Here is a 16650-nt window from a genome sequence, read left to right as displayed (position 1 = left end):
GATAACCTTCCTGTAGATAAGTGACACAAATTAAGCCTCACCTTAACTCAACTTCAACATAACATCCCAACTCTTGGGCACCGTACTTTGATTTATGAAGGCCAATATGCCAAAAGGGCCTTTTTATGACACTATGTACCTGTGACAGCACTTTAAGGAATTATAGATTATATTATAACCATATAACAATTACAGCATGGAAATATTCCTATGGAATTATAGATTTGTATTCCCAGATCCCTCCATTCTACTACATCCTCAGCGTCCTATTGTTCACTGTGTAAGTCCGACCCTGGTCCTCTCATTGAGCAACACCCAACAATTGTCTGCATTAAATTCCATCTGCCACTTTTCAGCCCATTTGTCCATCTGGTCCAGATTCCACTGCAAGCTTTCATAGTCTTCCTCACTGTCCACTGCACTGCAATCCACACATTTGCTGATCCAGTTTCCTCATTATTATCCAGATCACTGATTATAGATGACAACCGACAATAGACCCAGCACCGATCACAGGGTGCTGATCACTATTCACAGGGTTCCAGTCAAAGGTGTAATCATCTACTGCCACTCTCTGGCTTCTCACACAAAGCCCATGTCCAATCCAGATTGCTATCTCATCCTGAATGCCAAGTGACTGAACCTTCTTGATCAATCTGCAATATGGAAGCTTGCAAGAGGCCTTGCTAAAGTTCATGTAGACAACATCCATTGCCTTTCCTTCATCAACTTTCCTGCTAACATCCTCTAACGTGATCTATCATGCACAAACCCATAATGATACTTTTAAAAACATAGAATACAGTAATGCTGAAGTCACATCTCGTTGAAAGGCCTTTAGTATGTTTTTTACAAGTCATGTTGCATCTACCATCTCTTTAGCTGTTGGCCGGAGCAAATCTGACTGGTGTTGGTGGGTTGCAGGATAATTGGGAGGGCATTTGAAGGGATGTGAGAGAATGGGGTTTGGGAATCTTAATGTTTGCTTGCCCAAGCAATGCCTGGCACCACACTATTGAAGGATTTATGTAGGATTTGACCAAGGTAACCATTGTATTGGTTCTATTTCTTTCTTGCAGTTCTATGGAGAAGTCCCGGAAAACAGGGTTGATGTTATTGTTGCAAACCTTACAGTGACGGACAACGATCACCCGCATAGCCCTGCTTGGAATGCAGCCTACAGTATAATCGGCGGTGATGCGACAGGACGATTTGCTGTCCTGACTGACCCCATCAGTAACGATGGCCTGGTGACCGTTGTCAAGGTGTGTTACCAGTCTCTCTCTTTCTTTAACTTGCAGTAATTTCCTTCTCTCTTTTTAAGTTCTTCATTGTGCTTACCTTGTCACCCCCTCTCTTCTCACCTGCCCATGAGTTCTCTCTGGTGCCCCTTCTTTCCTTTCTTCCATGGCCCACTGTCCTCTCCTACCACATTTCTTCTTCACCCTATACCTCTTCCATCTATCACCTCCCAGTTTCTTAATTCATCCCTGCTCCACCATCTTACTTTGACCCTTCCTTTTCAGTCCTGACAATCCAGTCTACACCAGAAACATCGACTGATTATTCCTCCCTATAGATGCTGCCTACCCTGCTGAGTTCCTCCAGCATTTTTTGTGTGTTGCTCATAACTGCCACGATCTGCAAAATGTCTTGTGATTATAAGCAGAGGTTGGGTGCAAATAAATCGGAATTGGTTTATTAATATGTACTGAGATGTAGTGAAAAGCTTGTCTTAATATTGTTCATGCAAAGCAAATCATTGTTGTACAAGGTAAAACAATAACAGAGTACAGAACATAAATAACAGTTGTAAAGAGTGCAGTGCAGGCAGACAATAAGATAAACGGACATTGATTTATTATTGTCACACGTACCAAGATACAGTGAAAAGCTTGTCTTGCATACTGTTTGTGCAGATCAAATCATTACAGTGCATTGAGATTTCAATCAGAATATCTCTGATTCAAGATCATGCCAACCTGTGGTTCTATCGCATCTGTCAGGAGCTTCAGATGTTTCAGATATATATATGTGTGTGTGCGTGCGCGCGGGGGCGGGCAGGCGGGCTAGGGTGCCGAAGACTTTGACACAATGTTATGGTAATTTTATGTATTGCACTGTACTGCCATTTTTTTTTAAAAACAACAAAATCCATGACATATGTGAATGATAAACCTGATTCTGAGATGGGTCTCTTGTGGACTGAGTGGGAAGATGGCAGGGAGAGAGGAGGGAATGGAAGCATCAGAAAGATATTCTGTAATGATCAACAAACCAGTTGAGCTTTCCTGGTGTCTCAGGGCTGGGTGTGTCTGTAACCCCCACCCCTTGGCACCTACCTCTTGTCCCACACCCCTCCCACAGTGCTGTACCCTCACCGTTACCAACATCCTTTGCTCCTGCTAGATTTCCAAACTCAGTCTGTGCTTCATATTGACAAATTCAGTACTGTACATCATTGGCTGATTTACCAAGAAATCTCAGATGTAGACAGGCAATGGGAGTTGTCAAGAACTTGGTGTGTAACGTTGGCAAAATGTGACGTCATTCACTGTGATAAACGTAACAGCAAAGTACTTTAAGGTGGACAGATTGAGAGATGACTTGGGACCCCCTGGTGCATGAGTCATGCATATCGAGCAGCTAATGAGAGAACCCAGTGGTACTTGGCCTTCACTCACACTCAGCTTACTGCAGTTATTGAAGGCATCACTGAGAGCATGTTCAGAAAAGGGGACGCTTGTGCTCGAGGAAATATAACAGAGTCACCTGACTGATTCTAGAGGAGGCAGGTACACTCGATAACCAGCAGAACAGGGCCTGTACATTGTGGAGTATAAAAGAATAAGATTTTATTACACCTTATAAAATTCTGCAAGGATTGGTCCCTGGAGATGAGCAGAGGCCATTGGGTTTTTAAAGCAAAGCCCAGTGGATTTGTGATATCTGGTAATAATGCTGGAAAATGGCACTGTGGTTTTTTAAAAAAAAACACTGACCATAATTTTTATGAATTATTGGATTGTCTCCAGAAGGTCAAATAGGCCGGTTTCTGGATCTTGTTCTTGGGGAATTCAGAGAAAACTTCTTTACCAATAGTATTTAAAGCGAAACACACAAGATGCTTGTGGAACGCAGCAGGCCAGGCAGCATCCATGGGAAGAAGTATTTAAAGCGAGACTGGACAAGCATGAAAGAAATGCAGAGGATCAGTCACACTGATGGATTTAACCAAGTTGAAGACTCCGGGGGGGGGGGGGGGGGGAGACCAACATGAACTGGTTGGGCTGAATGGCCTGTTTCAGAGCCATATATCCTACATTATTCCACAATTATGGCAGCTGTTGTAGTCAAGAGATGTGTCTCACTTGTTCGATTGGCAAGCTCCCAGAGTGATAGTGACCACATGACCAAGGTGAGGTTGGTTGAGGGATAAATATTGCTCTCAGTCACCAGGGGGAGCTGTTGGGCAGAACTCAGTCAATCAAAACCCTGCTGTTCAGAAAATGATGGAGCTTCTCAAATCTGCTTCACAATCCAATAAAGTTATGGCTTATCTTCCTATTGAACCTTGACTTTGCTCTAATTTCTCAGAATCAGATTTATTATCATTCACTTGGATTCTGTGAAATTTGTTTTATTAATTTTTATTTAGAAATACAGCATGGAATAGGCCCTTCCGACCCTTCGAATCGTGCTGCCCAGCAACCCACGACGATCTCGAATTAACTAGCCTAATCACAGGACAATTTACAATGACTGACTAACCTACTAACCGGTATGCCTTTGGACTGTTTGGAGGAAACTGGAGCACCCGGAGGAAACCCACGCATTTCAGAATAGGACATACAGAAACACATGAAAGGGAACATTGAGATTGAACTCCAAACACTAATAGGGTCGCGCTAACCAGTGCAATTGTAGCAGTGGTACAGCCCAACAACATAAAATTACTATAAATTACAAAATAAATCATGCAAAATATGGAATAAACAGAGTATTTGTGATCCATTTAGAAATCTGAAATTCCTGAATCATTTAATGTGGGTCTTCAGGTTACTGTATCTCCTCACTGATGGTAGTAATGAGAAGAGGACATGTCCTGGGTGAGTGGGATGCTGCCTTCTTGAGGCATTGCCTCTTGAAGGTGTCCTCGAGTGTCCACAGGTTGTGCCCTTGATAGACAGCTTTGTTTTGTTTTTGGCAGTATGCATGGGCATGTTTGAATAGCAATAAACTTGAATTTGAACTTTAAACGTTAGTCATAGTACCTCCAGACTAAGGTGCCCAACGCAGTACATATAACTCACACATACAAAGTAATATTACCCCTAATAACTTAACAAGTAACAAAGTGCATTTGCGACAGAAGTGTAACGCTACTCACACTTCATATGTGGTGAGCCTGGGTGGTGGCAGGGGGTTCAGTAGTCTTGTGGCCTGGGGAAGAAGCTGTTCCCTGTACTAACAGTCCTTGTCCTCGTGCTACGTCATTTTCTTATAACCCAGATAAAGGACATTCTGCCCTTCGAGTTTATGGTAGCTCTTAGTAAAATTCCATTATCCCATTTACCCACTGAATTTTGCTACAACCTATATGTCCATGTATGTGGGTTCAAAGGGGGGTTCTCAAATGATTCTAGGATTGAATGGCTTGTCATATGAAGAGCATTTAATGGCTCTGGGCCTGTATTCACTAGAATTCAGAAGACACTTGTCAAATGGTGAAAGGCGTCGATAGAGTGGATATGGAGAGGATATTTACTGTGGTGGGAAAATCTAAGCCCACAGGACACAGCCTTAGAATACAGGGGTGTCCTTTTAGAATGGAGATGAATTTCTTTAGCCGGAGAGTGGTAAATCTGTGGAATTCTTTGCAACAGGCAGCTGTGGAGGCCAAGTCTTAACATGTATTTAAGGCAGAGATTGATAGATTCTTGATTGGTCAGGACCTGAAGGGTTATAGGGCAAAAGCAGGAGATGGGGGCTGAGAGGAAAATTGGATCATCCATAATGAAATGGCAGAGCAGACTCGATCGACCAAACGGTCCAATTCTACTCTTGTAGCTTATGGTCTTACTTTAGATCAAAATAAAATCTGTCTCTCTCTCTCTCTCCTTCATATTCACGTGTCTAACACCCTCTTACACACCACTGTCGTATCTGCTTCCACTCCACCTCTGGCACCCTTTTCCGGGCGCCCACCATGGTAACCATACCTCTGCAGTGACGGAGGTTTCAATAGCATCAAACGCACAAGGCTGATTTTTTAAAACTTGCCAAATATTGTAAAGAGGGAGAGGGGAAACTAGTTCCGTTCATAGGAAGAAAAATATGAACATACATTGGACTGAAATTTAAATGTCACAGCTTGTTTGTATGTACGGGTGTGTCAGTCATGTGATTATAACCTGTGGGCTATCTGTTCCTGTGTTACCACCTCTGATTATCTGAATCACAGCAGCATTAACTTAAGCCATGTCACTGAGTCCTGCCCCACCCCAGGAAATTGGGAGTCAACCTGTGACAGCGTTGTGCAAAAGATGGAATCCAGATTTTTGACCGGTCCTGTCAACTACCTAGGAAGCACAGTTGTGTGCAGTGGGGGGGGGGGCGGGGGGAGTGGAAATCCTTTATATATGAACTTGTCAAGTCTATTTACACTTTTATTTTGTGTTTCATTAAATATTGACCATCTTTTTCTGCTCTCTTACCTGCAGTTCCAGAATGAATTGTATCATTTATATGCATGACCATTAAATATAAGCTGTAAAATTGGTAATCATTGCCTAAGTATTCAATTAGTGCAATTAATGACTGTGATGAATATAGTGGACACGGGTGGTGAGAGGTATAATGAGAAACATTAACAATGAATTTATCTAGCTTCCTGTTTCTGGGATCTTGCTCTGTGACATATTAGCTGCCCATTTTAAGGGCCGTTATAACCTGTTTCAGAAGGAACGCTATTGTGACATACAGGCATTTTATGGGCTCTACATCTCTTGGTGGAATTAAAACTGGCTCTGTTGCAGTAGCAGGTGCAGGTGTTTTATTAAATGCTTCTAATTTTTCACAAGCTCCCAAAAAGTGAAAATATATGTATAGTTTGGAAAGACTGTGTGTGTGTGTGTGTGTGTGTTTGTGTTCACCAATATTCACACTTCCCTGAATTTCGCTCACAAGCACCTACCACAATTGAGGTCTATCTACAACCGCTCCCTGAGGGATACACTGAGGTCCTTTTGTACCTTTTAAACCCCACCCCCCCCCCCCCCCACAAATCATCCTTACTGCACACTGCGCGCATGCGCAGTTTCTCACACGTAATACTGGCCCCGAATCCACACCTTGGTTTTGTCGAGACATACCTGGAACTATCAAACCACATTCAAATAAATAGGCACCCAATCCAAAGAAGCGATCAACAAACATAAAACATTTATGTATCAATAGACATAACCGTTATTCACTGAGTGTGTGTGTGTATTACTTTAAGGTTATAAGATTATTGCAGGGCTGCCCAAGGCCAGTAGTGACAGAGCCCTCTGTCGCATCTACATTTTAAGACATTTTTTAGGACATTAAAGGAAATGATGAATGTGTAACATTTGATTAAATGATACAGACCAGGTATTTCTGTCTGAGTACCTATCCATTTATTAAATGTTATTTAAAATTCCACTGGTTATTGCACCTAATTATTGTGCCATTTGTGGAGTTCATCAGCTTAGTAAAATGTTAAATTTATGCCTGGTATAGCAAAGCAAACTTGTTTGAGTATCTTTTATTGTGGAATTAATTTCAATTGGAGGCTGAAACTCTATTGGATGGGGTGCTACCTTGTTAGAGATGCTGTGTGCGACTGTCTGGCCTCGTTGAGACCTACAGGATGGAAGCAGCTGCTTCAACTCATCTGCAACCCATGCCTGCATTTGGCCCATATCCCTCTAAATCATCTTTATCATAAGACTATATGATATAGAAGTGGGCCATTCGGCCCATCGAGTCTGTTCTGCCATTCAATCATGGGCTGATCCAATTCTTCCAGTCATCCCCATTCCCCTACCTTCTCCCCATACCCTTTGATGCCCTGGCTATTCAAGAGCCTGTCTATCTCTGCCTTAAATGCACCCAATGACTTTGCCTCTACAGCCACTCATGGCAACAAATTCCACAGATCTACCACCCTCTGACTAAAGTAATTTCTCCTCATCTGTGTTCTAAATGGATGTCCTTCAATTCTGAAGTCTTGCCCTCTTGTCCTAGACACCCCTACCATGGGAAATAACTTTGCCATATCTCAGGCCTTTTATCATTTGGAAGGCTTCTGAGATCCCCCCTCATTCTCCTGAACTCCAGGGAATACAGCCCAAGAGCTGCCAGACGTTCCTCATACGGTAACCCTTTCCTGGACTATATACCTATTCATATACACTTTCTCTAGCAGTTCATTCCATTTTCTGATCACATTCCTGGTGGAAAAAATTTCCCTTTGGGTTTCTCTCAAACCTCTCCCCTCTTCCCTTAAATCTATGCTCTCTAGTTCTTGATGTCTGTGCGAATCCAGTCCCCATAGGTACTGTTCCCTTTCACCAGCACCTTTAGGGAATCCTGCAGAAATATTCCCAAGTTATTTTGTATTTTCTCTCCTTTTAGAAAATAGTCAATCCTTTCATTTCTTCTACCAAAGTGCATGACCATGCACTTCCCAACGCTTCATTCCGTCTACCACTTCGCCCATTCTCCTGATCTGTGTAGGTCCTTCTGTAGCCTCTCTGCTTCCTCAAAACTACCTGCTCCTCCACCTATCTTCGTATCATCTGCAAACTTTGCAACAAAGCCATCAATTCCATCATCCCTACTCCCCTGCCTTCTCCCCATACCCTTTGATGCCCCGGCTAATCATGCCCTGACATACTATATGAAGCAAAAAAAATTGGTCCCAACATGGAGCACCGCTAGATATCAGCAGCCAACCAGAAAAGGTGCCCTTTATTCCCACTCTTTGGCTCCTGCCTGTTAGCCACTGCTCTGTCCATGCTAGAATTTTCCCTGTAATACAGTGGGCTGGTAGCTTGTTAAGCAGTCTCATGTAGCACGTTGTCAAAGATCTTCTGAAAATCCAAGTTCACAACATCAGCTGGTTCTCCTTTGTCTAGTCTGCTTGTTATTTCTTCAAAGAGTTGTAACAGATTTGTCAGGCAAGATTTTCCCTTAAGGAAACCATGCTGACTACAGCTATTTTTTCATGTCTCCAAGCACCCCAAAACCACATGCTTAACAATCGACTCCCACATCTTCCCAGCCACTGAGGTCAGACTAACTGGCTATAATTTCCTTTCTTCTGCCTCTCTCTTCTTGAAGAGTAGCTTGACATTTGTAATTTTCCAATCTTCCAGAAACATTCCAGAATCTAGTGATTTGTGAAAGATCATTACTAATGCCTCTACAATCTCTTCATCCACCTCTTTCAGAGCCCTGGGTGGACACCATCTGGTTCGGGTGACTTATCTACCCTTTAAACCTTTCAGTTTCCTAACTGCCAAAGGAACTTGGCAAGCTGAGCAGCAATTGTAGTAGCAAAAGGATAGTTAATAATTTGGGTCAAGATCATGCTCAGGCTCCAGATTCCAGCAACTGCAGCCTCTGTCTGAGTAAATTAATAAAATTTTGATGACATAGCAACAGACCCTTCAACCCACAGTCTGCCAGTGTGGTTTTCTCTCTAGTCCTGTTGACCAAACCCCTTCCATCCATGGACTTCTCCAAATTATTATAATTGAACCCAGTTGTGGTGGCAGCATCTTCCACACTTGTACCACCCTCTGAATAAAGAAGTTCCCACTCGGGTTCCCCTAAGTATTTCACCTTTCATTGAATCTCTAGATATATAGTCTCAACCAACCTTGGTGGAAAAAGCTTGTCCCCTTAGTAATTTTGTTTAGCTCTATCAAATCTCCTTCATTCTCCTACACTCCAGGGAATAAGGTGCTAAACTATTCAACCTTTCCCTGTAACTCAGGCCCTCAAGATCCAGCAGATCCTTGTAATCTTTCCCTCTAGTTTTTCAGGCTTGTTTATCTTTCTTGTAGGAAGGTGACTAGAATTGCATCTAAATCTGCCCTTGCCAATGTCTTCAGCATCACATCGCAACTCTGGTACTCAATACTTACAAAGGCCATGAGTCAAAATCTCTCGACGACCCTTTCTACTCTTGACCTCCCTTTCAAGGAATTGGGAATCAGTTTTCCCAGATCTCTTTGTTCTACCATTTGCCCCGTGATCTCAGGCTCACTGTGCACCTCCTACCCTGAGTGACCCTCTGAAAGTGCAACACCTCGTACTTGTCTTCATTCCATTCCATCTGCCACTTTTTTAGCCCATTTTTCCAGCTGGTCCAGATCCTGTTGCAAACTCTGATACTCTGAGTGCTTTTATCTGCCTTGTGGGTCAGAGTAAGTCACAATCAAATAGCACAGAGACATTCTGCCCGGTCCGTCTGTGCCAAGTAGATGCCCACTGATATTATTCCTGTTTACCGGCACTTAGTCTATACTTTGCTGAACTTTGGGATTCAGATGCTTCTCAATGTAATTGGAGTGTGTTGTCTTCATGGTTTGGATTAAAGCTGTTAGCAGTTTGAAATGGTATGTGTTTTTGGTAATTAGTTTACAATTGTCTAATGTACACAGATACAGTGAAAAGCTTTTGTTTGCATTCCACCCATACGTATATAATACACTGAATGGCCACTCTGTTAGATAAAGTGGCTGCCGAATCTACGTTCATAGTCTTCTGTTACCGTAGCCCATCCACCAGTTTTTGACATGTTGTATGTTCAGAGATGCTTTTCTGCACAACGCAGTTGTAACACCTGAGCTACTGTTGCTTTCCTGTCAGTTTGAACCAGTCTGGCCGTTCTCCACTGACCTCTCTCAGTAACAAGGCATTGGCACCTACAGAACTGCCATTCAGTTTTTTACACCATTCTCTGTAAACTCTAGGGGCCATGAAAATTCCAGCAGATCAGTCTCTGAGATGCTCAGATTAATCAATCATTCCATGGGCAAAGTCTCTTAAATCACATTTCTTCCCCATTCAGATGTTTGGTCTGAACAACAACTGAACCTCTTGACTATGTCTGCGTGCTTTTTATGCATTGAGTTACTGCCACTCGATTGGCTGATTATATTTTTGCACTAACGAGCAGGTGTACCTAATGAAGTGTCCGCAGAGTGTATCACATCGAGGTAGTACAGGGAAAAAAATGCAGATGTTAGGGTTATAGTCACAGTGAAGGTGCAGTGCAGATGGAAAAATAAAGTACTGCAAGGACCAAGAGAAGGCAGAGTGAGACAAAGAGTTTATTTTTCAAATTCTGTTCAAGAGGCTGATAACAGTAGGGTCGAACCTGTACTTGAGTCTGATGGTGCGTGTTGTTAAGCTTTTGTGTTTTCTGCTCTGTGTACAAGGGGTTTTGATTAGGCAGGCTGCTTTCCCAAGATGTGTAAGCGGAGTCCTTGGATGGGAGGCCAGCTTGTGGATTTTTTTCACCTTTCCCCTTCTTCCACAGCCTATCGATTATGAAACCAGCAGAGCCTTTGTGCTGACAGTGATTGCGGAAAATCAAGTGCCCCTAACAAAAGGCATCCAGCTTCCGCCCCAGTCGACAGCCACCGTCTCCATCAATGTCATTGACGTGAACGAGAGCCCGCAGTTTGTTCCAAACCCGAAGCTGATCCGGCAGGAAGAGGGACTTCCCGAGGGCAAGATCCTCACGATATTCACAGCGGAAGACCCGGACCGTTACATGCAGCAGACACTGAGGTATAGTGTCTTCCATCTGATGGTGTGGGATGACGCATTGGGCTCTTCTGTCCATCTTGTCTTGGTTTGATGGGCTCTATAACTCCCCTGAATCCTGCACAATTCCAGGGAAGTGAGTTCAATCCTGACTGGTCGGGTTTGCACGCTCCCCCTGTGGCTGAGTGGATTTCCCCCAAGTGCCCTGGCTCGTCCCTCATCCTAAAACACAAGTTAATTGGCTGCCATAAATTGCTCTAATGTGTGGGTGGCTGGTCCAATCTGAATAAAATGGAATTATTTTATTATTGTCACTTCTAACAAAACACAGCTGAAATAATTCTGCTTGCCTGTTGTCCTTACATTGAGGTGGCAGAAAGAAAACAAAGGCAAAATTTAGCATTACAGGGAAGTGCAGTGCAGGGAGACAAACACAGTACCAAGGTCATGGTGAGGTATGCGATTGAGAGATCGAGCTCATCTTTAGCTGCCCTTGGACCGACCGGGTGGTACATAATTCCAAGATGTTATATTTCCTGCCTTAGTCATGGGGGAAGAGGAGAGAATGGCTGTGATGGGTGGGGTTTTGGATTATGTTGCCTGCCCTGGGGCAATGGGAAATTAGGTAGTGTCCTTAAGGAGAGGCTGGTTTCTGTGAATGACTGAACTGTGCTCACACTCTGCAGGTTCTTTTAGTCTCAGCCAGACAGTTCCTGTACCAAGCCACGATGCATACAGAGGGTGGTATAAATGGGTGATTGGGAGGGTCAGTCTGGACTTGATGGACTGAAGAGCCTGATTCCCAGTTCTGTGACTCTGCTGAATGTGGGTTTAAGTGCTTTTTTATTCTGGTGTGAAAATATGGTGGAGCTGAGTAAGAGGGTGGGACTAATAGATGAGCTAGCATGACTTTGGGCAGAAGGGTCTCTGAATAATTTGATTTGTAATGTTGTAAGTAACAAGCAGTTTTTTAAGAAACGAATGTAAATTTCTTGTTTAAATTTTAGATATTCAAAGTTGTCAGATCCAGCAAACTGGCTAAAAATCGACCCCCTACATGGTCAGATTACTACAATTGCTGAGCTGGATCGAGAGTCTCCATACGTTAAGAACAACATGTACAACGCAACTTTCCTGGCAGCAGATAGTGGTACGTTACGTCTTGTTTTCTGGCTAAAACCCTTCTTTCAGGTCTTGATGAAGGATCTCAGCCTGAAACGTCGACTTTTTACTCTCTTCCATAGATGATGCCTGGTCTGCTAAGTTCCTCCAGTATTTTCTGTGTTGCTTGGATTTCCAGCATCTGCAGATTTTCTCTTGTATATGTTTTTTTGGAATTGTTTCCTCTCTTCACAGACACTTTCATCTTTTGAGCATTTTCAGCACTGTCTGAAGGAGTGTGAAATGAAACCAATTTCCCAGAATACTCAACAGCTCAGACTTTATTTACAAAGGGAGAGACAGAATGAAAGGGATTTTGCTGAAGTGTTAATCATTTCTCTCTCCACAGAGATGCGAAGTCTACTGGGAAGTCACTTCACAGGTTACAAAAAGATGATCAGTGACATCAAATCTGTTTCTCTCTCCACAGATACTTTATGACCTGTTGAGTATTTCTGGCATTTTCTGTCCTTGCTGGGTATCAGTATTGTTTACCTGAACACAAATTATGTATAGCTGACAACACAATTAAACTATTTCAGTCAGAAGTTCTTTAAACTATTTCATTTATCATTTACACTTCCAGGGAATGATTGAGGTCAAATGGAGTTATTGTTAAAGACTTTCTCGTGTGGTCTGTAAACCCCAATTTATTTTGCGTACAGGAAGTTGTTGTGCCTGATCAAGCACAGTATTGTAAAGCCAACGTTTTATTGCCCAGCCTTTGGCCATTTGAGGTTGGTAGTTGAATGTGTTGCTGCCAGTTAACTAGTGGGCTGCACGGTATCTGAGAGGGTAGCACTGGGGGGGGGGGGGGGGGGGGGATCTTTTTCCCACTGGTGAATTCTGGAGTAGAACTGGGATTGGCTTATCATTGTCACATGTACGGAGTGCAGCATAGCAACAACATAGTACACCAATCTCTTGTGTGCGGAGTAATTGGAGCTTACAGACAACACAAGGAATCTAATTTTAACAAGAGCTGAATTTGACCTCAGTTATTCACTAGAAGTGCAAATGATAAGTGAAACAGTTTCAGCTAATTTAGTCTGCATCATTTCAATTGGACTGATGTGTCAAATTCAGGCTGTCCTACTTATTATTCTGTGTTGCCAGGACTCAGGAGACTGAGCTGCAGGAAGAGATTGGATAAGCTATTACCTGTTGAGTTCTTCCAGCAGACCCTGTTGTTGCTGCCCATAGCTCTGTTATTCTGACATGCTTTTGGGACCAGTGTTCCCTCAAACTCTTTACCTGAGGCAGTAGCACATTGCAAAGGGCCAACTTCGATTGATTTAAGACCACCCTTGGGAGGACTGTGTTCAGTACTTGGTTCCCTGCTATAGGAAAGATGTTGCTAAACCGTAAAGAGTGATGAAAAAATTATTGATATTCCCAGGACTCACGCAATTGAGATTCTCAGACAAGAACAAAGTCCTTTATGGAGCCGAGAAAAGGACTTTATGGAGCATAGGAGAATGAGAAACGCTCTTGTAGAGGCATATACAATCATGAATGGCATGGACAGGTTGAAAATGCAGTCACTTCCCAAAGTTGGGGAGTCAAGAATTAAAAGGTGCAGCTTTAAGGTGAAAGGGGGAAGTTTTTATAGGAATTTTGAGGGACAACTGTTTTACAGACTGGTGATAGTATTTACTGTATGTGGAATGAGCTGCCAGAGGAAGTGGTTGAAGCAGGTGCAATAACAGGTGGACAGGTCCATGGGTTTGAAACGTTTTGAGTATTATGGGCCAAATCTTAAGCAAATGGCACTGGCTTGGATGGGCATCTTGGCCAGCCTGGACCAGATGGGTGATGGGCCTATCTCTGTACTGCATGAAGAGATCGGATAGGGTTGATGGGGGTGAGGTGAGCTGGGCAATGTGAAGAAACCTTTTGTGATTCTTAAGTAGCTTGTTTCTCTGCAGTCAGTTACAGTGACCCATCAGCACTGAGAGGACTGGCCTGACAACCTGGGCAACTGAGGACTTGAAATTTAGTTTACTAAGCAACCCAAAATAAAACACTAGTCTCGGTAACTGGCTTATTATTTTCATGTGTACTGAGATAACGGTGAAAATCTTTTGCTTGCATGCCATCCGGACAGATCACTCCATAGATAAGTACAGTGAGGTAGAATAAAAGATCAAAACACAATGCAGAACAGAGTGAAAGGATACAGAGAAAGTCAAGTCAATTTTATTGTCACTTAACTGTGTACATGTATATAACTATATAATGTATATAGAAACAAGAAAACGTTTCTTCGAACCTGGGTGTAAAGTGCCGTGCAGGTAGACAGAAGTGTAAGCACCACGACAAAGTGATTGGTTTCCTGAAGTCATGGGTAGAGCAGTTACCATACCAAGCTGTGATGCAAAGAGGTAGATGCTTTCTGTGGTGCTTCTGTAATAATTGGTGGGAGTCGCTGGGAGCAATAATTCTGAAAATGATAATTTGTAAAAATGCATCCAGTTCACTAATGTCCTTCAAGGAAGGAAATCAACTATCCTTGCACAGTCTGGGCAAACTTTCATCTCCTTCCAGAATAGTCTGGGTGAGGTTATTTGTGTCTCTAGTTAATACTTGCATTGACAAGGGTCCCTACAGGTCAGCTGTGACTGGTCTGGCAAATACAGCAGAAGAAGTTGACCATTTGGCCCTTTGAACCTATTGTTCCATTCGGTCTGGTCATGGCTGGTCTGGGCTTGGCCTTGGGCTCCCCTCTCCTGCCTGTTCCACTAACCCCAACTCTCCTGAGTTCCAGTAATTGGAGGAAATGTCTTCATCCCCCACCAACCCAATTTAAGTATATTTAACGTAGAAGTTGATAGGTTCTTGATTGCTAAGAGTGCCAAAGGTTAAGGGGAGAAGGCAGGAGAATGGGATTGAGAGGGAAAATAAATCAACCCTGATGGAATGGCAAGCAGACTCGGTGGCTTCATTTTGCTCCCAGGCCTTATGGCCAGATGGACCTGGAAAAACATTGGAATAAAGTTGCTTGTTGGAACAGTACGAGAGGTCCAAGACCCTTATGCTTCTGCATGATTTGTTGTGGAGTGGACAGGCAGGGGTTCCACAGATGGAGAATCGTTGCACCTTCCATTAATGACCACAGCCAGTAACTCCCTGCCATCCTCCAGTTCTTCCGTCTCCGATAACCATGAACATCAAGGGGTGACACAGTAGCGTAGCGGTTAGTGTAACACTATTACAACGCCAGCGACCTGAGTTCGGTTCCGATGTTATCGTATGTTCTCCCCGTGACCGCGTAGATTTCCTCCGGGTACTCAGACTTCCTCCCACATTCCAAAACGTACGCTTAGTAGGTCATATGGTTGGAATTGGATGGTGTGGGTTCATTGGGCTGGAAGGACCTGATATTATGCTGCATCTTCAAACAGCGCTGGGTTATCTGTTCCTCACTACTTTCTGCAAAGGACACACACAGATGCAGCAAACAATGTTCTACGAGGCAGTGAAAGCCCACCTCCAAACACACAGCTGCCACATCCTCTTAACATTCATCGGCACTCTCAAAGTCGAGTTTGTTGTCACATACAAAAGTACAGATGCAATGAAAAACTTGCTCACAGGCACATATATTCACAGGAAAACAATAAATTAAACATAAATTATGCACAATTTTTAGAAGAAAGATCACAATTAGAATAAAAAGAGCATACACAAAATGCTGGAGGAATTCAGCAAGTCAGACAGCATTTATGGAGAGGAATAAACAGACCAGCATTTTGGTGTGTTGCTCAAGATTTCCAGTCTGCGTGGAATCTCTCATCTGTAGCATAAAAAGAATTCCCGCCATAGTGGAAAGTGGTCATAGTGTTGCTATACTGAGGCAGTGATTCAGTTTGTGCAAGTTGATTTAGAACTGAATGGTTGTTCTGGAATCATTAGTTGAAAGGAAGTGGCTATTCCTGAATGTGTTGGTATGAGACTTCAGGCTTCTGTACCTCCTGCCTGGCGGTAACTGTGAGAAGATGTTGGACATCTGGGGATGTTGCCGCCTTGAAGCAGAACCTCCTGTGGATGCTGGCGATGATGGGGAGGGATGTTCCTGTGATGTAACGGGCTGAGTCCATGACTCTGTGCTGCTTCTTGTTTCATTTCTGTGCATTTGAATTGTTATACCAGACCGAGAAGCAACCAGTCAGCTTACTGCAACAGTACATCTGTAGAGGAACTAGCTGCTTCACTCAGTCAAGAAGTTAACTGGAGGTATTTGTTGTTGGCTCCAGTGTGAGTGTGAATGGACTGAGGTGTTCCTGCTTGTGTTTTGTGGTGCTTTGAACTTTGCCCAACCTCTCCTACAGCAAAGGTTTGGGGGGGGGGGGGGGGGGGTGGAAGTGTTTAAGTGGCACCCGACCCAGGGTTTTCTTTCTTAATGGAGGTTTGATCCCATATGACACCAAACCATTCGCACCTTTCAGACATTGGTTAACTTGCCTGTGGTGTAAAATCCCTCAAATACTGTGATCTAGTGTGAATTGTCTGAGTAAAATATTCCTGATTTGCTTTAAGTTCTCCTAGTCTACTGAGTGATGAAAGACAATTGTTTGAAGTGAAGTTCTACTGGTACTGTACTGGTCTGAGGCATGAGGAATACAGGTGTGGGATTATCACTATCTGCAGCCTGACTTGGAATGCCCCAGTCCTCCCCAG

The 16650-nt window shown here is 43.3% G+C and overlaps 1 protein-coding gene across 1 annotated transcript in view; it reads left to right on the top strand.

The window, feature by feature from the left end:
- The window catches only part of cdh2 (cadherin 2, type 1, N-cadherin (neuronal)), a 194914-nt gene that overhangs the window by 152770 nt on the left and 25494 nt on the right, over positions 1-16650 (top strand). The window contains exons 9-11 of the mRNA XM_073045892.1: positions 1080-1265; positions 10580-10833; positions 11817-11959. Coding sequence (XP_072901993.1) covers positions 1080-1265; positions 10580-10833; positions 11817-11959 — 583 coding nt within the window. The remainder of the gene's footprint in view (positions 1-1079; positions 1266-10579; positions 10834-11816; positions 11960-16650) is intronic.

Source organism: Hemitrygon akajei, chromosome 1 (assembly GCF_048418815.1).
Source record: "Hemitrygon akajei chromosome 1, sHemAka1.3, whole genome shotgun sequence".
Classification (NCBI taxonomy): Eukaryota; Metazoa; Chordata; class Chondrichthyes; order Myliobatiformes; family Dasyatidae; genus Hemitrygon; species Hemitrygon akajei.
This window is presented reverse-complemented; position numbering and strand designations above follow the sequence as displayed.